Raw genomic sequence first — 23,897 nt, 5'->3', positions numbered from 1 at the left:
TGCACACACACACACACATACAAGTATGCAAGTCATATCAGAACCAGCTCCATACTTTTTTAGTTCATGAAAAGTTGTAGAAAGGGGGCATATAATTCCAAGAGAAAATAATTCCAAAGAACAAATTTGCACTTGAGTGGGTTTGTGTTGCTTGAGACTTTCTATTTCTATTCAGTAGTACAAAAAGAAAGAAGTAAATATGGAAAAGGTGGTCAGTAAAAGAAAATACGTGCCACTTCTGAGCCTCTTAATGAGCTTCCCATCAGGTAGAGTTTAGGCCTAGGTTATATTTACTGAGTTAGGAATATAGTACCCAGAGCAGGAACTAGATTGTTGTTTTTCTTTTATCATGTATTGCCCCCTACTAAATATATTTCCATATTTCAAAAGATAATAGAATAATAATTCACCATTTGGATATGATGAATAAGGCTATAGTCAATTCAGTATTTATGTAATGACTATCATTCTGAAATTTTAATCCCAATGAGACCTTCTAGAAATTGCTGGCATTTTTTCAGAAGAGGATATATTCTAGAAAAGGACTTTCAAATATAAATCACAAAGGCAATATTAACAGAAACTCAATATAGACAGGTTTAGCCCTCAAGAGTGGATCTGTTGGCTCAAAATAATACTGGTCTTCTTGGGGAATGTCACCGCTAAAATTCATCCTAGGTTTAAAAAATCCTCACTCATATGTCCTATTAAGTCAAATACAGCATATGAACATTTCTTCAGTTTTCACAGTAGATAAATAAAACCAGATTTCAGCAACTTAACAGCAAGAATCAAATGGCCATACTTATCGAGAAACAAAACATTGAACATCAACCTTGTAGAAATTTTGTAGGAAACATTCCATAGCTCTACAAAACAATTCTCTAATTACAAATGTTACAATCCAATTAAAGAGACTTTTATTAAAGACCAAAGATATTCAAGGTATCATGCTAAATCCTAGGATGCAAAGTTGAAAAAAAGTCTTGGATCTTAAGACTCCTATATGAGATTTTATAGAGTAGTTGGGCTCAGAGAAGTATAATAGAAGGCAGGATATGACGAGGTAAAGGAGAGACCTAGACAAGAATCAGAGGGAAATAACACATCTAGAGGGGGAAGAACTGCAAAGGTCTTTTAATCAAACTCTTCATGAGGGAAATGAAACAAAGGGAGGTTAAGGAGCTGACCCAGAGTAACCCACATAGTAAGTCAATGATAACAAGATTGTTCTTTTTCACCAAAAGTAACAACTGATTTTAGGGGCAGGTAGATAGTACAGTGACTTGAGTGCCATGCCTGGAGTAAGGAAGACTCTTATTCCTGAATTCAAATCTGGCTTTAGATAACTCCTAGCTGAATGACCCTGAGCAAGTCATTTAACCCTTTGTGCCGCAATTTCCTCATTTGTATAATGATCTGGAGAAGGAAATGGCAAACCATTCTGGTATTTTCACCAAGAAAACTCCAAAAGGAGTCACAAAGAATTAGGCATGCCCAAAACAACTGAACAATAGCAGCAAAGGCTTGCTTTAATTTTAGAGGAAGCTATAACTCTTGTGGTATCAATGCAAACTTGTTAGGAGAGAGGAAAGATCAACTTCAAAAGCTCAAAATAATGTACTCCCTTCTCCTAGGCAAGGTATGATGGGAAAGTACAAGGTGATGAATTCTGTTAAGTTATGCACACATCCACTGGAATTTCAAATGTAAGTAGAGTTGTCTAGTCCTTCCCCCAGGTATGAAGTAATTATGACTGGTTCATTTACAGCACCAGAAACTTGTAATGATGCTTCTGAGTCTGCAGAGGCATTTCAGGTAAATTATAGCCCACTCAAGTTTGGTCAAATAATGAAATGGGCTGCATGAAGGTGGTGGTAGGTCAGTCTAAAAAGGTCAATCAGGTGGGAAAAGTGATGAGTACAAAGTATTACTACAAGATAAGGGAAAAGTTTCATGACCAAGTTGGCCTTCATCACATTATAGGTACACCTTATATATTCTATATTTACAAAAGTCCTACATTAGGTCACAAACAACAAACATTTATCAAGTTCTGCTATAATCCAGGCACAGTGAGACACAAAAAGAGGAAAAAGACAGTCCCTGCCTTCAAGGAGTTCACAATTCAGTGAGGTAGAAGACATAGATAGGGCAGATAGAACACAATTAACATAAGGAAGATACTCAGAATTAAGAAGTGATGGGAAAAGCTTCCTCTAGAATATGGGATTTTAGTTGGGACTTAAAGGAATCTGGTAGGCAGAGGTGAAGAAGGAGAGCTTTCCAGGCATCTGGTGACTGCTAGAAAAAAATGTCCATAACCCAGAGACGGCGTGTTTGTTCATGTGGCAGCCAGGAGGCTGTCCTGTGCTGCTGGATAGAAGAATCCGAATAACCAGTTAAGTTTGAGGAGAAGGGAAAGGTAGGAATGAGCTAAATTCTATAGGACTTTGAGAAAAAGGTAGTGTTGGAAGAGAATATGGGACACATACCAGACCTATTGCAAAGATGAAATTCATAGGTCTCAGCAGCAGATTGGATATGGGAGGTGAGAGATACTGAGGAGTCTAGGAGGACTTAGATTGTAAATTGGAGCGACTAGAAAGATGGTGTTGCCCTCTACAGTAACAGATAAATTTGAAAGGAAGAGGGTTTGGGGGGAGGAAGATAATGAGTCCCATTTTAAGCATGTTGAACTTAAAATGTTTACTGGTCATCCAGTTCAAAATGTCTGAAAGGCAGTTGTAGATGAGGTACTGGAGGTCAGCAGAAAGGCTGGGACAGGAAAGCTAGATTTGAGAATCATCAGCACATAGATGGTAATTACATCCATGGGACTTGATGAGATCAGATAAGAGACCAGGACACAGTCCCATGTGACACCCATAATTAGGGATATGATGGATGGAAATTCAGCAAAGGAGATTGAGGAGTGGTCACATCGGAAGAAGAACCAAGAGAAAACAGTGTTCTAAATATCAAGGGAAAGAGTGTGATCAACAGGATCAAAGACAACAGAGAGGTTAAGGGTGTTAAAAATTAAGAAAAGGCCACTGAAATCTTTGGTAACTTTAGAGGTCATCTTTCATCTTCTTCACCTCATCTTTCATCTGCTTTGCCTCATCTTTCATCTCCTTTGCCTCATTTTCCAGCTGGTTGATTTTGGCTTTCAAGACACTATTTTCTTCTTTTAGTTCAAGTGCCTCTGTTTCCAGATGACTTATCTTAGTTTTTAAGTTCTTTTCCCAATTGTCTTCAGTCTCTCTTAATTGTGTTTTGAATTGCATTTTGAGTTCTTCCAAAGCCTATATCCAATTCGCTGGGATTTCTGATTTTTCCTTTGCTGATCCCTCCCCCTCTGTTTCATTCGCTCTTTGCTCATTACCTGTGCAGAAGCTGTCTATTGTAATTTCTTTCTTCTTTTTCTATTGTTTGCTCAAGTTTACTCCTTCTTTGCTCCCCGTATTTTTCTGTGCTCTTGATCCTCTCATTTTTTTTGGTTTTGGGGCTGTCAGTCTCCCCTCTTGGAGCTTTGTCAGATCTCATGGCACAGTCTCTAGGGGAGGAATGTTAGCTTCCCTGTCCTCTGGAGGCTTTTGATTGGATTAAGTTCAACTGGGTTGGGCTGTATGTGCTCTGAGGCCAAAGACTCCTGTAAGGCTGGACCACCCAGGCTCTCTCCAGTTCTCTCCAGCTGCTTCTTCACTGTCTGCAAGGTTCCCCAGTGCCTTTGCCAGCCTCCCTGAGTTCTGAAGAATCCTCATGGGATTAGGTTCAACTGGATTGGTCTGGATGTGCCCCAAGGCAATGGTGAGACTGGAGCCAGAGGGAAGGACCACAGCCCTGGTCTCTCCCTGGCTTCCTCCCCGCTGTCCACCCTGGATGCTCCGAGCCCAGTGCCCTGCTGCTCACAAGGTAGACCCTCCAAACCAGCACCTTTGCCCGCTCAGAGGTTCCCGCTGCCGCTGGGGGCTCAGCCCTCTGGGTTGGGGGGGAGGGGTCCTGGGACCTTCCTTCTGCCTTCCCCTTAGACCCAAGTATTCTCAGATTCTGGCTTTTGGGGGGCGTACCTTTTGGTTTGAGTCCAGAAGGAGGGTTCCCCACCTCTGTCCTGTTGTTCAGTTTGAATTTCGGTGCCCTAGGAGCATTCAGTTTGTAATCCGTAAAGAAGGGTTTTCTGAGGTCTGAACTTTTGCTGCTTACTAAGCCGCCATCTTGACTCTGCCCCACCTTTGGTAACTTTAGAGAGAACAATGTAAGTGGAATAATGGGGTAAGAAGCCAGATTATAGAGGAGTAAGGAAAGACTGAGAGGAGAGAAAGTGGAAGGACTTATTGCATATAGCCCTTTCCAGGGGTTTTAGTCATAAAGGACATGGAGGATATAAGATGATAGCATGGATGGAAGGGTTTTTACTGAAGGATGAGAGAGGCATGGGTGTATTTATAGGCAGTAAGACATGAGTCAGGAAACAGGGAGAGACTGAAAATAAGTAATAGAGTAGGAATAACACAGGAAGCAATATGCTGAGAAGGAATGGAATGGAACCATTTATGCAGGCACAGGGTTGGTTTTGGTAAAAGAATTAGGCTACTTTGTCATATGAGATAGGAGAGAATAAGGAAATAGTGGCAAAAAGTGTCAGAGTGAAGAAGAGGGATTTACAGTTTTCAGCTACACATAGAAGAAAGGGTAATCCAAAAGTTAGACAGATATCCATACATTCCCCAAAGCTCTAAGGTAGCCAAAAGCCCCAAGAGGAGCTAATAAATATTTCATGATTCATTGTCCTTGGCCCTCATGTGAAATGTGCCATGTGCCCCAAACATCTAGTTCTTGGTACCTCCTCTTCTACCACACTCCATTCTCTAAGTTTCTACTTAGAAATAGATCTTTTGTGTGTAACTGTATAGACTATCTTACAGAAAGCCAGTTGCTTCATTTTTATTAACAGGCAAAGGTCATCCCAGTCATTCTTTTCTTCTTTTTGTATATCAGGCTGCCTTCTGGCAATGCTGAGGCAAAATAAGATTGAGGAAAGGAAGAGTCATACTTGCTAAGTATATTTTGAGTGGTGTGTGGAAAATTGCTCTTCAATTCTATTTAAACAAATCTTTTTTTTTCATAGACCTTATTTGACTTGTCAAGATGGGAAACTAAATGTTACCTAATTTGCTAGCAAAGTAAAAACAATTCTCCTAAAAATATTGAGGTTGTTACTATAACTTAATATGTACTTATCACCCACTTAAAGTTTAATTTTGATGTAAACAAGAAAATTCTCTTCACTTCTCATCATCCTTCTATTCCTCCTTCATTTTTCTCCTTCTGGCTTTAAAAAAGTTACTGAATTCCTCCTTATAAACACTAATCTTGGTTCAAATTCTCAGAAAAGTCAGAATTTCTACATTTATACAATATCTGAGCAAATGATTATTTCTCTCCCCCATAACCTCCAAAAACCATAACCAAAAGACAGATGACTGAGGAGGTAGAGCAAATATGGTGACAGAAAGGGGGCTAAACACCAAAAAGTGTTGAGTTGGTTTGAAGAGGACGATTCATTCTTCTAGTACGCTTCCAATATTTTTTCCATTTTTTATAAATAGAAATCAAGCATGTAGAATAAATCACTTTACCACTGGTTAGTGAAGATGAGGTAAAAAAAAAACTAGAAAGGAAATGAGCAATACAGTTCTTAACACTTATTACGTAAACTAGCTGGAAAAAGCTAGCTTTGATTTTAAAAGATGCCCCACTTCAGACATATATAGGATGAGGGACTGGATCTGGAATCTCATTGGCACAGGGTACTTCTGAATAAGGAAAATCTCTTTACTAAAAAAGATTGCCATTTCCTCTGTACTTTATAACTTTATAAAAGAGGTCCTTAACCTTTTATTGTAACATGGACTCCTTTAGCAGGCTTGTACAACATACAATACAAAGGATTATGAAGGAAACCAGTTATATTGAAATGCACATAAAAATATTTTAAAAGTCAACAAATTAACAGATTCAGCATTACAACTCCTGCTTTAGGAGGAAGCTGGGTGGCTCAGTGGATTAAGAGACAAGATGGGAGGTCCTAGGTTCAAATCTGACCTCAGACACTTCCCAGCTGTGTGACCCTGGGTAAATCCTGGCCCTTACCACTCTTCTGCCTTAGAACCAATACACAGTAGTGACTCCAAGACAGAAGGTAAGGGTTTTAAAAAAAAAAAAGGAGCTCCTACTCTAGAGAGTTGTAGAGCACTAAGAAGTTGAGGGACCTTCTATGGGTCCCATAGCCAGTATGGGTTAAGAGATGGGACTTGAACCCAGAGCTTCCTGGCTTCAAGGCCAACACTCTGTCCACTATATGCTACTGTATTTCATATAGACATTAATAGGATCAACCTATGCCATACTATATTTAATTAACTTGACACTAAGAGCTATCTATGTGCAAAACATTTTTGTATAAAGGCTGTGAGCAATATATACAAAATAAATACTTTTTATATTTATATAAGCTTTATAATTTACATAGAGCTTTCATAGCAACTAAGTAAGGTCAAAAGTATAAGTACAATTATTCCTATTTTACAGATGAAGAGGCTGAAATTCAAAGATGTATTCTGTCTATAGTCACGCAGCCAGGAAATATCAAAGCTGGAATAAAGGAGATTGTGAGTGACAGCTCATTGGTCCCTCATTGGATTCAGAGCCAGGTCCTGGATTCAAATCTAGTCTCAGATACTTCCTAGCTGTGTGACCTTGGATAAGTCACTTGATCCCTAGCCTGTCCCTTACCACTCTTTTGCCTTAGATTAAATATACAGTATTGATTAAGGTAATGGCTTAAAAAAAGAGAGAGACAATAGAGTCCTTATCCTTAGAAGCTCGTAGTTGAATAGAGGAGGCAAGGCAAATATATAAACAACTATAGTTTAGGATGAAAAATGTAATACAAAGAGAAAATAGATCTAAACAGTGTTATAAAAGCTCAATGAAGCATGAAAAAGGCAACTAGGCAGGGGAAAGGGAGAAGGGAGGATATTAAAAAATCCAAATTTCTAGTTTTATGGATTCAATTGAAATGGCCTGTGGATTGAAGTGATGCAGAAGTGTTCCAATAGAATATGCCTGCTAGATTATCTTTAGAAACCCAAGTTATCTTTGCCAATTCAAGTCACTGAAGGTAAATCAATAATGAAATATTTGATATTCTCTCACAGTATGGCAAATTTTTACAAAGGATAAACCATGCCAAATTTTGCTGCTCTCTAAACCTGACAAAAAGTTCACTGAGCATTTCTCCTCAACGGCAAGAGTATTACAGACTCTTTCATGGTTTCTCATTATGAAAGAATATATAGAGATTTAAAACAGGTTGAAAATGTATCTCTCAAGAATAATCACTCCAGTGAATGGACACATACGTTTATTATACTGAGCACACCAGGTAATTCTGGCCCATAATATCAAACCAGCAAGCTGAATGATGGTCTTAATATAACTAAGTAATTAATTAGCTTCATAATAATTTTTGCTTTATGACACTCACTTTTATATGCCAATAGTCAATTTAATGGCATTTTAAATTGGAATAAGACCCCAAGAGAGAAAGAGAAAGCACCATGTTTCTTATTGAGTCACAAATCTTATAATCTGATTTTTTTTAATTTCAGAAATGACCTAATAAACTTGCTTTACAATTAAATCAATCTTAACAACTTATTCTTTGTGATTATTTCTTCATTTTTAGAAATCATGCTGAGATTCTTAACAGAAAACATTTACCACTGTAATTAAGAATTAAAAATTATTTTGAGTGTATCTAAGATAATGATGCAGTCCTCCTAAAGAACTTGACTAGCCTCCTCCAGAGGCATAAAGGAGAAATAGCAGCTGATTTAGGGCATTCTGGGACCTACTTTTCGTGGGAATCAAAATTTTTCTCTATCTAAAACATCATGTAAGTATTCTCAAGATTAATTTTATCTTGAGAATAGTCTTTATGTATAATCTTTCATAAAGTTATATAACTTGTGACCACCACACATTTACTTTACAGGACATGATGAACCTGATATTTATGTAGACCTTTGTCAGGTCAAGAGGGCAGTATTTGAATCACAATAAATGTTGAAACCAGGAAGAGCCTAGGGAAGTCACCTAACCTCTTGTTCTCTAAACAAACTCTCTAAAATTACAAGAAGCAAACAGGTGTCATTCTGTATTGGTAGAAAGAATTTCCTTACCCAGGACTCCCTATACCAATGAAATCCTAAGTTCAGTCCCTATTCCTGTTTTCAAGAACTCAAAATATTCTTGAATGAGACTTTTGGTTTCCTGTAATTGAATAGGAAGAGCGTAAACTTACATTAAGACACTTAGCTAAGTGTATAAAACCTTTCAATTCTGGCTGCCTTCTATCTCTGAGCAATTCTAGCACTAAATATTATGAGTGTTTTTCAAAGATGTTACATATTAAAGAATGCAGTTTTGTGCAAAATAATAATTTTCTATTCCCACAAAATTACCATAATTTCTGAAAGGCATGGGATTTTGCTGAAATTTCCTTAGTTAGCATCTGTTTTCCTACTGATGCATGCAAAGAATGTTCTTTGAACAAATTAGACAATCCCAGTTTCTTAGCAAAATTAGAGGCTAAAAGGATCCTCTTGATCATTGAAGAAGAAAAGAAAACATAAAACCTCACCATTTGCTGTGTTCTTCTTAAGATTATCCAAAAACTCTTCCAGAAGCTGTGATTGGTTGGGAGGGGGGAGCAGGTTTTTCTGGTCCCTGGAAAGGTCGCTGTCTGACCAGGAGGTACCCAAAGTTCGCTTCGTATCTGAAGAATTGGTTCTCAGGGTGAGCCTCACACTTCTCTCAGAAAATAATGACTCCATCTGCCTAAGGTCAAGGTCAGAAATGACTTCCCCATTTATAGTCAAGATCTCATTGCCTGTTCTCAACCCTGGGAAGAAGATAAAGTGAAACATGGTAAGAAAAATGCAGATTTCCCAGAGAAATATCATCTGACTGAAAAAAGGCTGTAAAACTACTCTATTCATGTGGGTACTGCTTTGTTTCCAACATGCAAGAAAAATGAAATTATATAGGATTTTTCTCATGATAATATAGCTCTTTCTGCTCTCTAAAGGTAAGAATCATAATTCTTCTTGGAAAATGGGGCTATTTTTGAAACTACTTAATCAATTACTCCTGTGTCCATTTGATGGTGAAGTCCTGGGGAGTAAACTATCCCTTTACTCCCACTCGTAGCTGTCTATATATAAAACTCTAGCCTTAATTAAACTATTGTTGACTTTCATCAAAGTCCCAGAAGTAGTTTTCTGGAAAAACTGCAAGAAGAAAATTCCATGAGCAAGCTTATTCTTCAAAAACTCCAATTAAATAAGAACAATGACATTCTATATGTCATACGAACCTTCCCCATATGCCAGGCCATCAGGGAGAACATCACTTATAAATATTCGGCTGAGGTGCTGGTGTTCATCAACTTGAGCTGTAACTGCAAACCCTTGGATAAAAACAATAAAACAACAATTTAAAAGGTCACCATATTACTGAGCTTCTCCAATAAGAAGATATGGACTTTACTTCTATGTCCTCTCCACAATTTAGAAATGGTAAGCAGGGGTCAGCTATAGCCACAATGCAAACATATATACTTAACAGACATGGGAAGGCAAGTACTTCACAGTGCAATGTTTCAGAAATTTGATTACATAAAAAAGGTAAACTTATATAAGGTGAAAATAATCTCTCCAAAATTAGAAAGAAAAGACAAGGTATAAAAAAGAACTTTGAAAAATCAGACTTTCAAACTACTATCTCAATCAGTTTTATTCAGTGTTAGGTAAAGGGAGGAAAAACAATTAGCATAGTCAGGGAATATATATAAACATTTATTTATATAAAATCTAATAAAAATTAAAATGTCATTCTTTATCATAGTGTATTTATCAATTAACATGCTTTTAAATGGGCATCTAAGGTGCAAGAAGGAGTACTCTAGTAGGTAGAGAAAATACCAAGAACAAAAAAAAAAAGACACAGCTCCTAACCTCTAAAAGCTTTTAGACAAACTTGATGAAGGAGGGAAAACACCCATATAATGATTAGAGAAAAATGCAAGAAATTACATAACTGTGCTAAATGGAGAATAGAGGTAGTCAAGTAGGGGCAGCCAAACTCTCCCAATAATCCCCTCCAAATAACTTTAAAATAATGTGGGAAATGGGAAAGGCAACAGAAGGTCAGGTGAGACATTTTTCTGACTTAAGGAATATGATGTCAGCAGGATAAGTTTGTAACACTGGAGTGATGACTTGTCTGAGGCTACAGGAGCTCTTAGATTAGAGACAGTAAGGGGGTCAGACAACTAGTCAGAAAGAGATTACAAGGGAGCCTTTGCTGGTAATGAGTACAGCTGGTTCTGACTGGCAACTCTACTATCCAGTTCTGGGGCGCAGTTCCGGGAGGGAAAGGAATGCTGGTGGTCAGTCACAAAGGAGTAGGGCCCATGATCATATTTCCAAAGAGGAGTGTGAGTATTTGTGGTTGTAGGAGATCAGGGGATTTTCCTGGGGAAAGACCAGAGTATAGACCAGGAGAGCAGAAAGCATACCTCACCCAGGATCATACCATCTTGGAAGCACCCAAAATTTGCTGACACCCAGAATTATTTCTAAAAATAGTAGCACTAAAAAGGCTGATGCTTAGGATACTACCTCCTCTCCTGTCCCTAGATGATCAAACCCCAACTTTAACATAAAATTCAAAGCAAAAAAACACAAGCTGGAAAAATGAGCAAACAACAACAACAAAATATTTGACCATAAAAAGGGTCATACTAATGGGGCAGAGAAGATGGAGAAATTCGGAAGAAGACAATAATATGCATGCTATATGAAATGATAAGCAAGATGACTTCAGAAAAAGATGGAAAGGTCTGCAGAGTAAAATAAACAGAACTGGGAGTATATTACACATAGTAAGAGAAATATTGGAGGATGATTATTTATGAAAACTTGACTACTATCAGCAATGCAATGACCTGGGACAATCCTGAAAGACTTATGATGGGGAATGCTATCCACCTCCAGATAAAGAAATGTGGGAATCATCTTTCACATCAGCATATTTATGGTTTTATTTTGAGGTTTTTATTATGTATGAGTTTCCTCTCACAACAATGACAATATGGAAATGCATTTTGCATGACAAAAAAAAATTTAATTTTTAAAACAGAAGACAATAATGTGGAAACAGCTACAAAAAGAAAAATAAAACCTCAAAGAAAAATGCTAATTGGTACTAACCCCAAAAATAATTCCCAGAAAAATTAAAGAGCTAAAAGTGATACAGAAAAAAAATCACCAAAAATAATGAAAATGGTACAATAAAATTCTGAAAAGAAAAGTAGTGGGAAAATTGGCAAAAGATTTGAAAGTGATGCAATAAAATTCTAATGAAAGAATTAAAGCTTGGTGAAAGAGGCACAAAAATCCACTGAGAACATCTTAAAAAGCAAAACTGACCTAATAGAAAAGGAGATGCAAAAATTCACTAAAAAAAAAAAAGACTACTTAAAAAATAGAACCTACCAAATAGAAAAAGAGATATAAAAAATTTCACTGGATAAATAATTCAATAAAAATTAGAATTAAGTAAGAGAAAGCTAATGACTCCATGGGACATCAAAAACAAAATCAAAAGAATTTTAAAAAAAAGAAGAAAATGAGAAATATGTCATTGGGAAAATAACTGACTTGCAAAATAGACTGAGGAGAAATAATAAAGAATTATTGGACTAGCTGAAAGCATGATCAAAGAAAGAGTTTAGATATCACATTTCAATTATAATTATAAAGGAAACTCCCCTGATGCCTTATATCTAAGAAGATAAAATATAAATTGAAAGAACCCACTAATCACTTCCTAAAAGATATACCAAAGATAAAAAAGAAAAGGAAGAAATCAAGTGCTTTATAAACTTTATTTTGTTTTTGTTTTCTTTTTTGTAATAATCTTTTAAAACCAAAACCCCAAATTATATATCCATTTAAACAAGTGATAAGTTATATGTTTTCTTCTTGATTTCTACTCCCACAGTTCTTTCTCTAAATGTGATAGCATTCTTTCTCATAAGTCCCTAAGAATTATCCTTGATTATTGCATTGCTTTTACTATTGAAGCTGATTACATCCTGTTGTCCCACAATGTTTCAGTTCTATCATAATGTTCTCCTGGTTGTGCTTATTTCACTCTGCATCAGCTCATGTAGATCTTTCCAGTTCTTATAGAAATCAAGTAGTTCATTGTTCTGCTTTATAAACTTTAACAGCATTACATATTGGACAGTGCTAGAGTCAGTTTGGATACTAGCCATATTAGATAGAGTTCTACCCTCAGTTTCCTACATCTTATTTCTTTTACTTTATGAGAGCCATTACTTCTCCATCCTCATCATAGCACTAAAGAACAAGGGGATGAGACAGAAATCCAGGGACAGGGTGAATGATGGAACACAACTACATATACGTTCACATCCCTGTATTATAACTACTAAAAAAACTAAAAGAGATATTGAAAAATAAAACAATCATGCTTAGTTTTTCACCAACATTTTGGTTTTAATGTCCTCACTGAAAAAGTTATGATACTTGTAAGCATTCATATTGATATTTGCAGTATTTCCAAGAATGAATAAAAATTATTTTTTTTTAAGTGGAGAGAAAGAAGGAGCAGGAAAGTAGTAAGTAGAAAAGCTTTCATCATACTTACCAAAATCTGTTATGTTCCCAGTCTTAGTAAGAAGTACATGATAAATACTGAGAGGGAAGATTTCTATTTCATCATAAACCTACACAAACACAAAACAAGACATTCATGAATACTCAAAACAGAAGATTTAATGTGCAAATATCTTAGAGAAATACTGTGATAAAGCCTTTCCATTCAAAAATAGGAAAGCTGCATGACAAACCAAGCTCTTTAACTTATAAAGTATATTTCAGAAATTTGCATTTTCTCACAGAAACGATAAATTTATATATAATTAAATATAATGACAACAGTGAGACAGCATACCAAAATTTGTGGGATTCAACCAAAGCAATACATAGCCAATGTATATTTCTAAATGTTGTCATCAAAAAGGAGAGAAAGAGAAAATCAATGATTTAGGAATCCAACTAAAAAACTGGAAAAAGAACCAATTAAAAGTCCCCAAATAAATACCAAAATGGACATCTTGAAAATCAAAGGAAAGATGACTAAAATTGAAAGTAAAAGAATAAACAAACATTGAGTTAATAAATAAAACTAAGGGCTGATTTTATGCAGGCGGGGGGACCATAAAATAGGTAAAACATAGGTTAAGTTTAAATTTTTAAAAGTACCAAAGAGACAAAATTGCTGGTCTCAAAATTGAAAAGTGTACACCAACGAAGATGAAATTAAAGCAATTATTAGGAACTATTTTCCTCAACTGTGTGCCAATAAAATAAAAATCTGAATAAAATAGATCAAAATATATAAAATATAAATTACCCAGTTTAATGGAATACTTAAAAAAAAACTTATCTTAGAAAAAGAAATTAAATGGACCATAAATGAGTGAATTAGTCATAAATAAGAAAAAATTCCCAAAACCAAATTGATTTTACCAGTGAATTCTTCCAAACATTTAAACATTGATTAATTTTGATACCTGTATAAGCCATTTGAAAAATAGGTGAGATTGTAAAACTAAATTTCTTTTATGGCACAAAGTCAGTTGTGATACTTAGAGAAAACAGAAACAGAGAAAGAAATTTCAAGTAAAATCAATTTCCTAAGTGAATATTGATGCAAAAAATTTAAACAAAATACTAGCAAGGAGATTACAGTGACATTATCACAAAGATCATATAGTCTGATGATGTAGGATTTATACTAGGAATGCAAGGCTGGTTCAATATTAGGAAAATTATAATCAAAATTGGCCATGTGAATAACAAAATCTATAAAACTCAGGATTAGATCAATAGATACAGAAGCTGCTTTTGACAAAATATAACAATCATTCCTATTTTTAAAAATACTAGGGGAAAACTAGATGGCTCAGTCGATTAACTACCAGGCTGAGAGATAGGAAGTTCTGGGTTCAGATTTGGGCTCAGATACTTCCTAATTCTGTGACTATGGGCAAGTCACTTAACTCCACTTTCCTAGCCCTTACCACACTTTTGTCTTTGAACCAATTGATTCTAAGGCAGAACGTAAGGGTTTCTTAAATTAAATCCCACCCACCCATAAATAAAAAGAAAATAAATAGGAAATATACTTTAAAAGAAATGACAAAGGGTTTGGATTCCACTTTATATGAACTAATGAAAAGTGAAGTCAGCAGAACTATTACATTGTAATGATGATCAATTTTGAATGACTTACTTAGATATGCTGATCAAGATCATTCCAAAGGGGACATGATGGAAAATGCTATCTAGCTACAGAGAGACCAATGAATTCTGACTGCAGATTGAATCATATTTTCTTATTTTCTTGCTTTTTTTTTTGCAAAATGGCTACTACAGAAATATTTTGTATAACTTCACATGCATTATGGGTATCATATCACTTGCCTTCTCAAAGAGTCAAGGAGGGAGATCATTTGGAATTCAAAATAAAAAAAACACTAATGTTAAAAAATAAAGATAGAAAATATTAATAAAAAGAATCAGCACTTGTCACACAGGATATTAATTGTGTTACAACTTTAGGATGAAGTTTATAGGTAATATTATAATTAAGATCATAAATTTGGAGCTGAAAGCAACCTTCAAAGCCATTCAGGCTAAGGCCATCATTACAAAGATAAAGAAACTGAAACTCTTAAAGCTTTACTGATTTGTTCATGGTCCCATGACTAACAAATATCAGAGGAGGGATATGACTTCTTGCCCCCATGCCATTCAAGAAGGCTTTTGTTTAACTTGCCTGTTCTTGCATGTATTCATAAAGAGCTGGAATTGAATACTCAAAGTTGTCATCAACCAGTCTTCTAAGTTGTAGGCCATAGTAGCTGGGGTCTAGTTGCTTCATCTATAGAAAAATGAGAAAGTGGTTTATATGTTGAAAAATCCATCGTTGTTCCAAGTTAAGTCCTTTATAAAAATGTTGTCTAACCTAGAGAAGTTTCTAAAAGTATTGGCTATGAAGTTATAAGTTCCCATATAAAAACTCAATTTCAAAGTAAAATGAAGAAAAATGAAAATAATTCATTTTTGTACAAGATAAAGTCAGTCACCAGATAGTATGTGAATAACTAAAGTCAAGAAGTACAAATCCAAGGTCAAGTAGTGTGCCTGAGTGTGTGTATATTATATGTGTGTGTATCTATATCTATATCCATATATATATATAAAAATATATATATATATATATAGAGAGAGAGAGAGAGAGAGAGAGTCTTTCTATATTGTCTGTCTTTGTGTGTACACTGATTTAACTGCAAAAGCTTCTAAAATGTTTATATAACCCCATACCACAGAATTCAAAGATAATAAAATGTTCCTATAGGCAAGACATTAATTAAACAATAAGGTCAACTTTGTAGAATGCAAACAAATAGGCTATGTTGTTGTTTATTTTTTCCCCAATCTTTTCCCCTATATATAAGCATCAAGGTCAGGTTATGGTTGAATCGAGAAGAGCAAATCTAAGAGTTCTGGATATAATTTTTCACCTCTTCCAACTATCTTAGATAATAACTCCATTAAATTGTTAATAACTTATATAAAGAAGGACAAGAAAAGAAGTGTAGAATGGGTAGTTGGATTAGATGGTGACAACCATTACACATATGAAATGAAAAGTTGAAAGAATTTACACTAAAAATATATGAGTGGATATTCATGAATACATATTCATATAAATGATATGCTTTAGACCCTTATATCATAGCTTATTACTTTAGCCCAAAGTGACAAAAAAATCCCCCATTTTCTACATTTTCAGCTAAAAACATAGACCAGTTGTGAGGATTATGCATCCCTTCTCACTTTCATATACATCTATTTGTATGATCTCAACTGCTTCTGCAAAAATGAGACTATTTAAGCTCTAGAATGCCACCTGGTGGTTTTCAAACTGATGTAAAAACACTCTCAAATCATTCCTCAGGAGATAGTATAATATTCGTTTTCAGTCATCGTTGCTTTTCTTTCAAAAAACTCTGAATCAACAACAACAAAAAATAACTCTCTTTTACCTTAGAGAAGTCTACCAAGGACTTGGTAGTTAGTCCACAGAAATTTGGTATGGCTTATATAGCTCTTTAAGACAAAATTGTATTATTTAAAAATTTATTTGAATGGAATGCCAATCATGTTCTCCAAATCATTCAAGGTGGAGGATGATTTGTGATGTCAAATGTACAGGAAATTAGCGTCTTTATATATTACCCAAAGCCTTTAAGGCCAAGCTGAGAGGCTACTCTTTCTACACAGCAGCCCAGCCTGGAAAGGGGAAGGAGCTCCTTTGGAATATTTTCATCACTAGTCAGCCTCATTAAGTAGATAGAATTGGGTGTGAAAACCAATATGGAATAAGAAGTAGAAATAGTGATTCCAGAGTCAAAAGAACTGAGTTTGCCAGTGGAATTGTTCTTTGGCTATGGGAGCGAAGTGGTAGGAGGGGAAGGAAAGAACATGATTCATGTAATATGAAAAAATATTCTAAATTAATTAATTAAATATATGAACTTTAAAAAAAGAACTAAGTTTGAATACCAACCTCAATATAGTCGTCACAAACTCTCTGATCTATAATTCCTTACCTATAGAATTCTTCTACAAAATACAAATCTTGCCTATCAAAGAACTATAAGATTGTTCAATTCATCAATTATTTTTGAAGCTTTTACTGTATAACAGGCACCATGTTACCATGATGTGAAAAAAAAATGAGATAGCCCTGGCTCTCAATGTGTATAAATTCTCATGTATTCTAAAGAGATAGTTTTATCATGCATCCAGAGAAATGAATAATAATGATATATATGTATATAATAATGACAAATATGTGGGGGGAGGGGAGGAAGGGAGGTTAAGGTTTTTGAGGGGCAGTTGCTACTCACACCAGGCAAATCAGGAATTGCCTCCTGGAAAAAGTAGCTTTTGAGATGAATGTTAAAACAACATAAAACAACAAAAATAAAGAGGCAGGATATGCAAAATTCAAAGTGCTACATAAATGCATTACAAATTGACAGACTTTTAGAGTGGTATAAATAAGATATAACCATTTCACATTTACATAGTACTTTAAGGCTTACAAAGAGTTTTCTCTTAAATAAATCCTTGTGAGGTGTGTATTTATGAGAGTGAGAGAGAGAGAGAGAGAAAGAGAGAGAGAGAGAGAGAGAGAGAAACACACAGAGAGACAGAGAGAGTTAAAGATTAAAAAAAGAAGATAAATGGAAAGAATAAAAAAAGGAAGGGAAAGAGGGAAAAGAAGAAGGAAGAATGGAGACTACAGTAAACTTCTGATATGAAAACTCTCTCCAGTAACACAGTTCTGCAGCTCCTTTAAGGGTTTTACATAAGGGTCTTCGAAAGCTTTGTGGCTATGGAGCTAGCAAATGTCAAAGGCAGGAGTTGGACTCAGTCTTTCCTACTTCAAGCCCACCTTCTCTCAGTGCTCCTCACTTGAGAAGAGTATCACAACTATAATTACAAAGATGAAGAAGCTAGGCTCAAAGAGGAGACTTCTCCAAGATCACACAACTAACAAAATGTGAAATTCAAACTCAGACCTTTTGGCTCTAAGTCCAGCACACTTACTACTGTACCATGATGTTTCTTATTCAGTACTCATTAAAGTGATAAATTATCATCTTTCATAATCTCCAACGAAGTCATTTTTTAATAGACATCTAGAGCTGTTAGATCTCTGGACAACCAGACTTACAAATGAGAAAATATTAAAGCTTTAAGGAAAAAAAAATATATATATATATATAATTCAATACCTTGCATGATAGAGACAAAATATCTTCCACTCTATGTTCTGGTTTGATGATTAGAGTAACTCCTTGATTATCCTGAAAATGAACATAAGTCTGGCTTTCCCAAATGTTTTCTCGGGGACCACTGTCTGATGCAGAACTATAAATATGTTGAAATTCATCCACCTGTTGGCAAATACCAAAAGAAAACACGGATGATTGATAACTGAACAGAAAGATTCACTTAAAGCATTTTGAATAATTTAAAATATTTTTAATCTTGATTATAACTCTAGAACTAGACTGGTTACAACTTTTTTTGGTTACAACTGTGGCCACTTGTTTGTTTTTTGGTTAGAATTGAGTGTAATTCTGAATATAACCAGCAGCTCTATCCAGGCACAGTTGTTTCTTCCATTCATTTCTCTATCCTTTTTATAAGCTGTCCCCTATAAGTTGATTTTTTGAAGCTCTCTTACTACAATTCCACAGCTATTTAGTCATTCAGAACTCTTACCAAATCTTATCAATATGCACCAACTCCCTTTGAAGGCAAGCTCCTAGAGATCAAGAGCTGTTTTTGTTTTTGCTTCCTTTTGCACTGCAAGTGTTTTGCAAACAATAAAAGGTTACTTGACTGGATTCCACGAAGCTTTTCCCAATTAACAGAAACCCACTAATATCCCCAAGCTGTTCATCATCCAGTTTCTACTCATACAAGGAGATGTTCATGTTATATTTTTAAAATTTCTCATTAAAAATACATCCTCCTATTTTAATCTATTTACTGTCAGGAAAGTAGAGCTAATTGACAGAAAATAGTCCTCAGTAAGTAGAAAGACAGGTTTCAGGATCATGTCAATATTTTCCTATCTCATCTATTTACTATGTATATGGTAGCACAGCCAAAAACCCCTGCAAGTTTCCCAAATTCAGTGGAATATCAGGCAGTGTATTGAGCTTAAACATGTATTACAATATTAATATGCAAATTCCAAAGTGTGAAGAACTTGCTGAGAATTGTTTTGTAGTAACAATCTGTGCTGACAAATGATACAAAAAATGTGTTTGTTAAAGAACAGGTATACTTCCATCACAATCAATAGAAACACAAGGTCTTTCTTGAAGGGCAGATCACATTGAACTCGCTTCACATTATGTTTTATGAAATTTTCCAAACACAAGACCAAATACCTAAACATAATTCAGTAAGTTGTACATATGTTGAAGAAGAACCAGTAGATTTGGTCAGGGCATGCTTAGGAAGGAAAATCATCTTTTAAGCCAATATTTTTTAAACAGAGTTGGACATGGGAAAGGGGAAGAAAAAAAACATTTTTTAAATGCCTGCTATGTGCCAGACCCTGAGCTAAGGGTTTTACAAATATTGTTTCACTTGATCTTTACAAACAACCTTGGAAGGCAGGTGCTGCATTAAGAGATCTGTTATATACCTACCACTTCTCATTTTCCCCAGGAAAAAGGGCACAGCACATCTTTGGCTCAAAGATCCATGGGAAAATACAGGACAATCATAGATTCTGAGAATGATGATCATGATGCTAGTTGTCACAAATGTAGAGCTAGAAGGGGCCTGGAGATCATCTTTTACAGATAAGGGAGATGAGGCCCAGAGAAGAGGCATGAACTGGCCCAGGGTCACCACCTGGGCAAGAAGCAGAGTTGGGTCTCAAATCCAAATTTGCTAAATCCAAACCCAAGGCTCTTTCAGGTATTCAGAGAGCAGTCATTATCCAGATAATTTCTTCCAGAATAAGCCAAGAGATGTGCTCTCCTTACACCTGAGCTATTTTCCAAACTGAGCTTTCAGGCAGTTCTTATCATCTTGGTGGCTTGGGCCACCTGGTGTATGTCTAAGAGGGAGAGGCCTCAAGCTAACTATGTAAATCCCAGCAGAGGTCACTATGGAGTAAGAAATCAAACTAGGACAGAGCCGAGTGAGAAGCAATGAAACATTCTCAAGAAATGATCAAGAAAGTGAAAAGTGTCTTTTGAGACCAGCGAAGTAACAAAACAAAAATTCACCAAATCACAGACGATTGCTCTCAGTCGCTTTTCCCTGCCTCAAATCTCTCCCGACTCTCAATCATACAACACAGTCAACCATAAAGAAATTTTCTCTGACAATAATAAAGGAATAAATCTCTCTATAGGAAAAACAACCATTCACGCATGGCTAATGTAGTGCAAAGCAAGGTATGGCTGCCTGAATAAAACAAGGACAAGTTATCTTTCTCGGGAGGAAGCTGTTCTGAATGAATCACCTGAACCCTTGGAAGGAAGTCACATCAATTAGCTTTGGTAAATAAAATGATTAAATGGCTTCACCTTTCTGATGCCACTAAAAAATTAATTAGGAAGATATCAAAATAAAACAGAGCTTTAAATAGCTCAGTGAGTTTTGATAGAGCTGTGAAAATGACTTCTCCAACCATTCTGGAAAGCAACTTGAAATTACTCTAAGAAAAGTGGCTAGAATGTCCATACCCTTTGACTAGATATCCCATTGCTGGCACATATTTCAAGGAGGTCAACAGTGAAAAAAACAGAATAAAATAAAATGAAGGCTTCAAATACAACAAAATATTTGTAACAACATTTTTATAATAATAAAGAACTGGAAACAAAGTGGATCCTCTACAACTAGGAAGTGATTAAACAAGTTGGGATATATTCATGGAATGGAATCTTTAAGAATCTATAATTATCTGTAAGAAATAATGAATATGAAGAATACAGGGAAACAGTAGGAAGACATGTGAACTGAATCAAACTGTCATTAGAATCAGGGAAACTATATACAACGATTATAACAATGTAAATAACAACAAAACATCTAAAACCCAATACTAAAATGACCAAGCTTGACCCCAAAGGGATGAGAGAATTAACATTAAGCACCTATTTTGTGCTAGGTTCTGTGCTAAATACTTTACAAATACTATATCATTTGATTAAATGATCAAAAAAGAGATATGAGAATGAACTTCCCTCTCTGATTTACATAGTTGGAAGACTGCATGTGAGAAATACAATATCTAATATTGGATTTGTTTGATGTGATGATTAGTTTTGCCAAACTGCTCTTTTTCCCACATTTTTTTTTTGCATTCTGATTTGGCATTCTTCAAGGGGAATATATTAGAAAATGGAACTAGCATAAGAACAAAGCATTCATAATATTTAAAATAAGAAATTGTAGTGAGAATTCTTGAAAATCAAAGTCTATATCTATCCTATATTTTTGAAGTATGTATATTAAAATTAAATAATAGCTCACATTTGTATAGAGCTTTAAATTTACAAAATACTTTGCATATATTATCCCATTAAAACATCAACACAACTCTGTGAGATGGGTATCTCAGTATTATAAACAAAATTGCAGTTTTTTGCAGGGAAATTTTTTTTTGTTAACCCTTACTGAGTGATAAATTAAACTACCACTTAAATAAAATCAACTCTGTCACAAAAGCACAGAACCTGGTTCCTCAATATGGGCACAAATCTATTTGAAAAATGACACTGGGATGGAGATAGAGATTGTACTAAAGAAATGTAGCTTTAAGTTAAAATTGGCACAGTATGCCTACAAATCACAACTATTCCCTTATGTGGATGGTTGAAAGCCAAAACACATCCCTGTACTTTTGGTATAGCTGTTATGATTTTCAGTTAACACCTTCAATGAGCTGTAGGAGTCTCAAGATACTTCCAGGCACTGGCATTCATATCATCAGACAGATCTCTAGGGTATTTTCTCTAGCTCCAAGAAAAACTCAAAATAAAATGAATGTGAATTACAGGTGTTCAACAGGGAGTAAAAGACCCCAGAGTTATTCAGGTGGTTTGATATCAGAAACCACACCAAAAAAAATGGATTTTTCAGATCTAGTAGAGAAAATACTGGAATCTTCCCCCATGTACTCTGACTGAGGTACTTCTCATGAAGCTAAGCATATACTCTAGCCATTTCCATTAGTCTTATGACTTGGATACTTCCAAAGACATATGTATCCTGGTCCCTTGCTAAAAGATGGGTAAACAGAGGTTTCTGGTTCATCCACTGATCTCTCTTAAAGGGAAAGGGTAAAGAGAGTAGGGTAAGGGAGGCATGGCAGAGAGGGAGGTCTGTATAGCAGAAAGACTTTCCCATGCAGTATCTACCTGAAAAAGAATAACAACTTCTGCCTTTCTCTCACTCCTCCCTCTTCTTTCCCATGAGCTCTTCTCCCAACCTCCATACACAGGCATCAATGGTGATCATTCATGTAAGGACAATGAAAATAAATGTTTGTTTTAGGGGGGACTGAGCCTGAATCTAAAAATTATATGTGCCTAGAACATCTGTATAGATTAGCTTTCCTAAACACAAGGAACTAAATTATGACCCTGAGATTTTCCCCCCCAGCCTTGTAGGCAATATCAAGACCTCCTAGATCTGTGTACTGATTGCCCAGCTTGAGATGATTACAACAACTTCTCTGCCAAGATGACTATTACTAGGAGGAAGAGCCCAAGCCATCCCTCACCTATTGCAGGAGTTATGTTCCAGAGACCCCTGTGATAGGTGAAAATCCACCAAATATATATATATATATATATATATATATATATATATATATATATATATATATATATATATTAAGACTATGCAAGAAGACATGAGCCTGAACTGAGGTGCTAGAGCAGTTTGGAATAAAGGTAAAGTAATTAGTAGGCAAACCACAGTGTTTTATGTTTTATTTTTTAAGTATTTGCCTTCAAGAAGATTATAATAGGACTTGTGGGCCATTATTTCATGTTTTAAGTAAAACCATGGACAAGTCACTTAACCCTGTTTGGCTCAGTTTTCTCCTTTGTAAAATGAGCTGGAGGAAGAAATGATAAATCATACCTGTATCTTTGCCCAAAAAAAACACCCAAAATGGGATCACAAAGAATCAGACATAACTGAAACAACTGAACAATGACAAAAGATGGCCACTTATGACCAGTTTGTATTTTAAGCATTTATTTTTGTGGAGGAGGAAATAAATAACTGTCACTCGATCTACTGAATACATTCAATGACTTTCTAGAAAGACCCTTTTAGGAAGACCAAGGTGAGCCAAACTTGACCTTCAAGAAATTTTTTTTTCCTCAGAACTACAGGGTTGAGACATAATGAGTCAGCAGTGAATCAGAGAATATTCCTACAATTCAGAAAGAGAAAATCCCAATTACTCAAGGACATGAACTCAGTCCAAGTGAGCCCAGAGCTGGGATGTCCTGTTGAGTCTCCCAATCCCCAAGTAGGCATAGTATTTCATAGAGAAAATCAAACTATCAGTCATTAATTTTTTGCTAGTTATATATCCAACACTGTACTAGATGCTATAGAGAAGCATAAAAATGGTTCCCATTGTCAATGAGTTTCAAGTTGGGTGGAGTGATGACTGAATACCAGACAGGAATTGATTCGTGAGCTTTGTAGAATCTAATGTAAATACAGTGATCTCTCACCTAGTACAGGAGTTATGTTCCAGAGGCCCCTGCAATAGTAGAAAATCCATGAAGTAGCAGTGTTATATTTCATTATTTACATATATTTTAAGACTTTATAAACCCTTCCCACTCTTCTATAAACCTTTTCCACGCTCTTGTCACTGAGCTAATCAGCACCCAGGATACAGGACTCAGCACTCTGGTTGGTGGATCGCCTTTCATTCTGTCAGCCAATAGTGTGCCGTAATAAGTGTAACTCCATGATACAGAATTAGATAGATATATTTTTTAAACCTGTGATACAGTGAAGCCCTGATAAGTGAACTGTGATACAGCAAGGGACTACTGTTAACAGAAGCTGGAAGAAAGAGCTAAT

General features: G+C 35.5%; 1 protein-coding gene across 6 annotated transcripts in view; it reads right to left on the bottom strand.

Moving 5' to 3' along the window:
• TIAM2 (TIAM Rac1 associated GEF 2) overlaps window positions 1–23,897 on the bottom strand; it is a 317,964-nt gene that overhangs the window by 95,709 nt on the left and 198,358 nt on the right. For all 6 annotated transcript variants that reach the window (XM_007484791.3, XM_007484792.2, XM_007484794.3 and 3 more), the window contains 5 exons: window positions 18,038–18,199; window positions 15,004–15,108; window positions 12,808–12,886; window positions 9,446–9,538; window positions 8,711–8,971 (listed from right to left, as the gene is read on the bottom strand). In XM_007484791.3, coding sequence (XP_007484853.1) covers window positions 8,711–8,971; window positions 9,446–9,538; window positions 12,808–12,886; window positions 15,004–15,108; window positions 18,038–18,199 — 700 coding nt within the window. The remainder of the gene's footprint in view (window positions 1–8,710; window positions 8,972–9,445; window positions 9,539–12,807; window positions 12,887–15,003; window positions 15,109–18,037; window positions 18,200–23,897) is intronic.

Source organism: Monodelphis domestica, chromosome 2 (genome assembly GCF_027887165.1).
Source record: "Monodelphis domestica isolate mMonDom1 chromosome 2, mMonDom1.pri, whole genome shotgun sequence".
In the NCBI taxonomy this organism is placed as follows: domain Eukaryota; kingdom Metazoa; phylum Chordata; class Mammalia; order Didelphimorphia; family Didelphidae; genus Monodelphis; species Monodelphis domestica.
The sequence above is the reverse complement of the archived record's forward strand: the minus strand, read 5'-3'. Positions and strand labels throughout refer to the sequence as shown.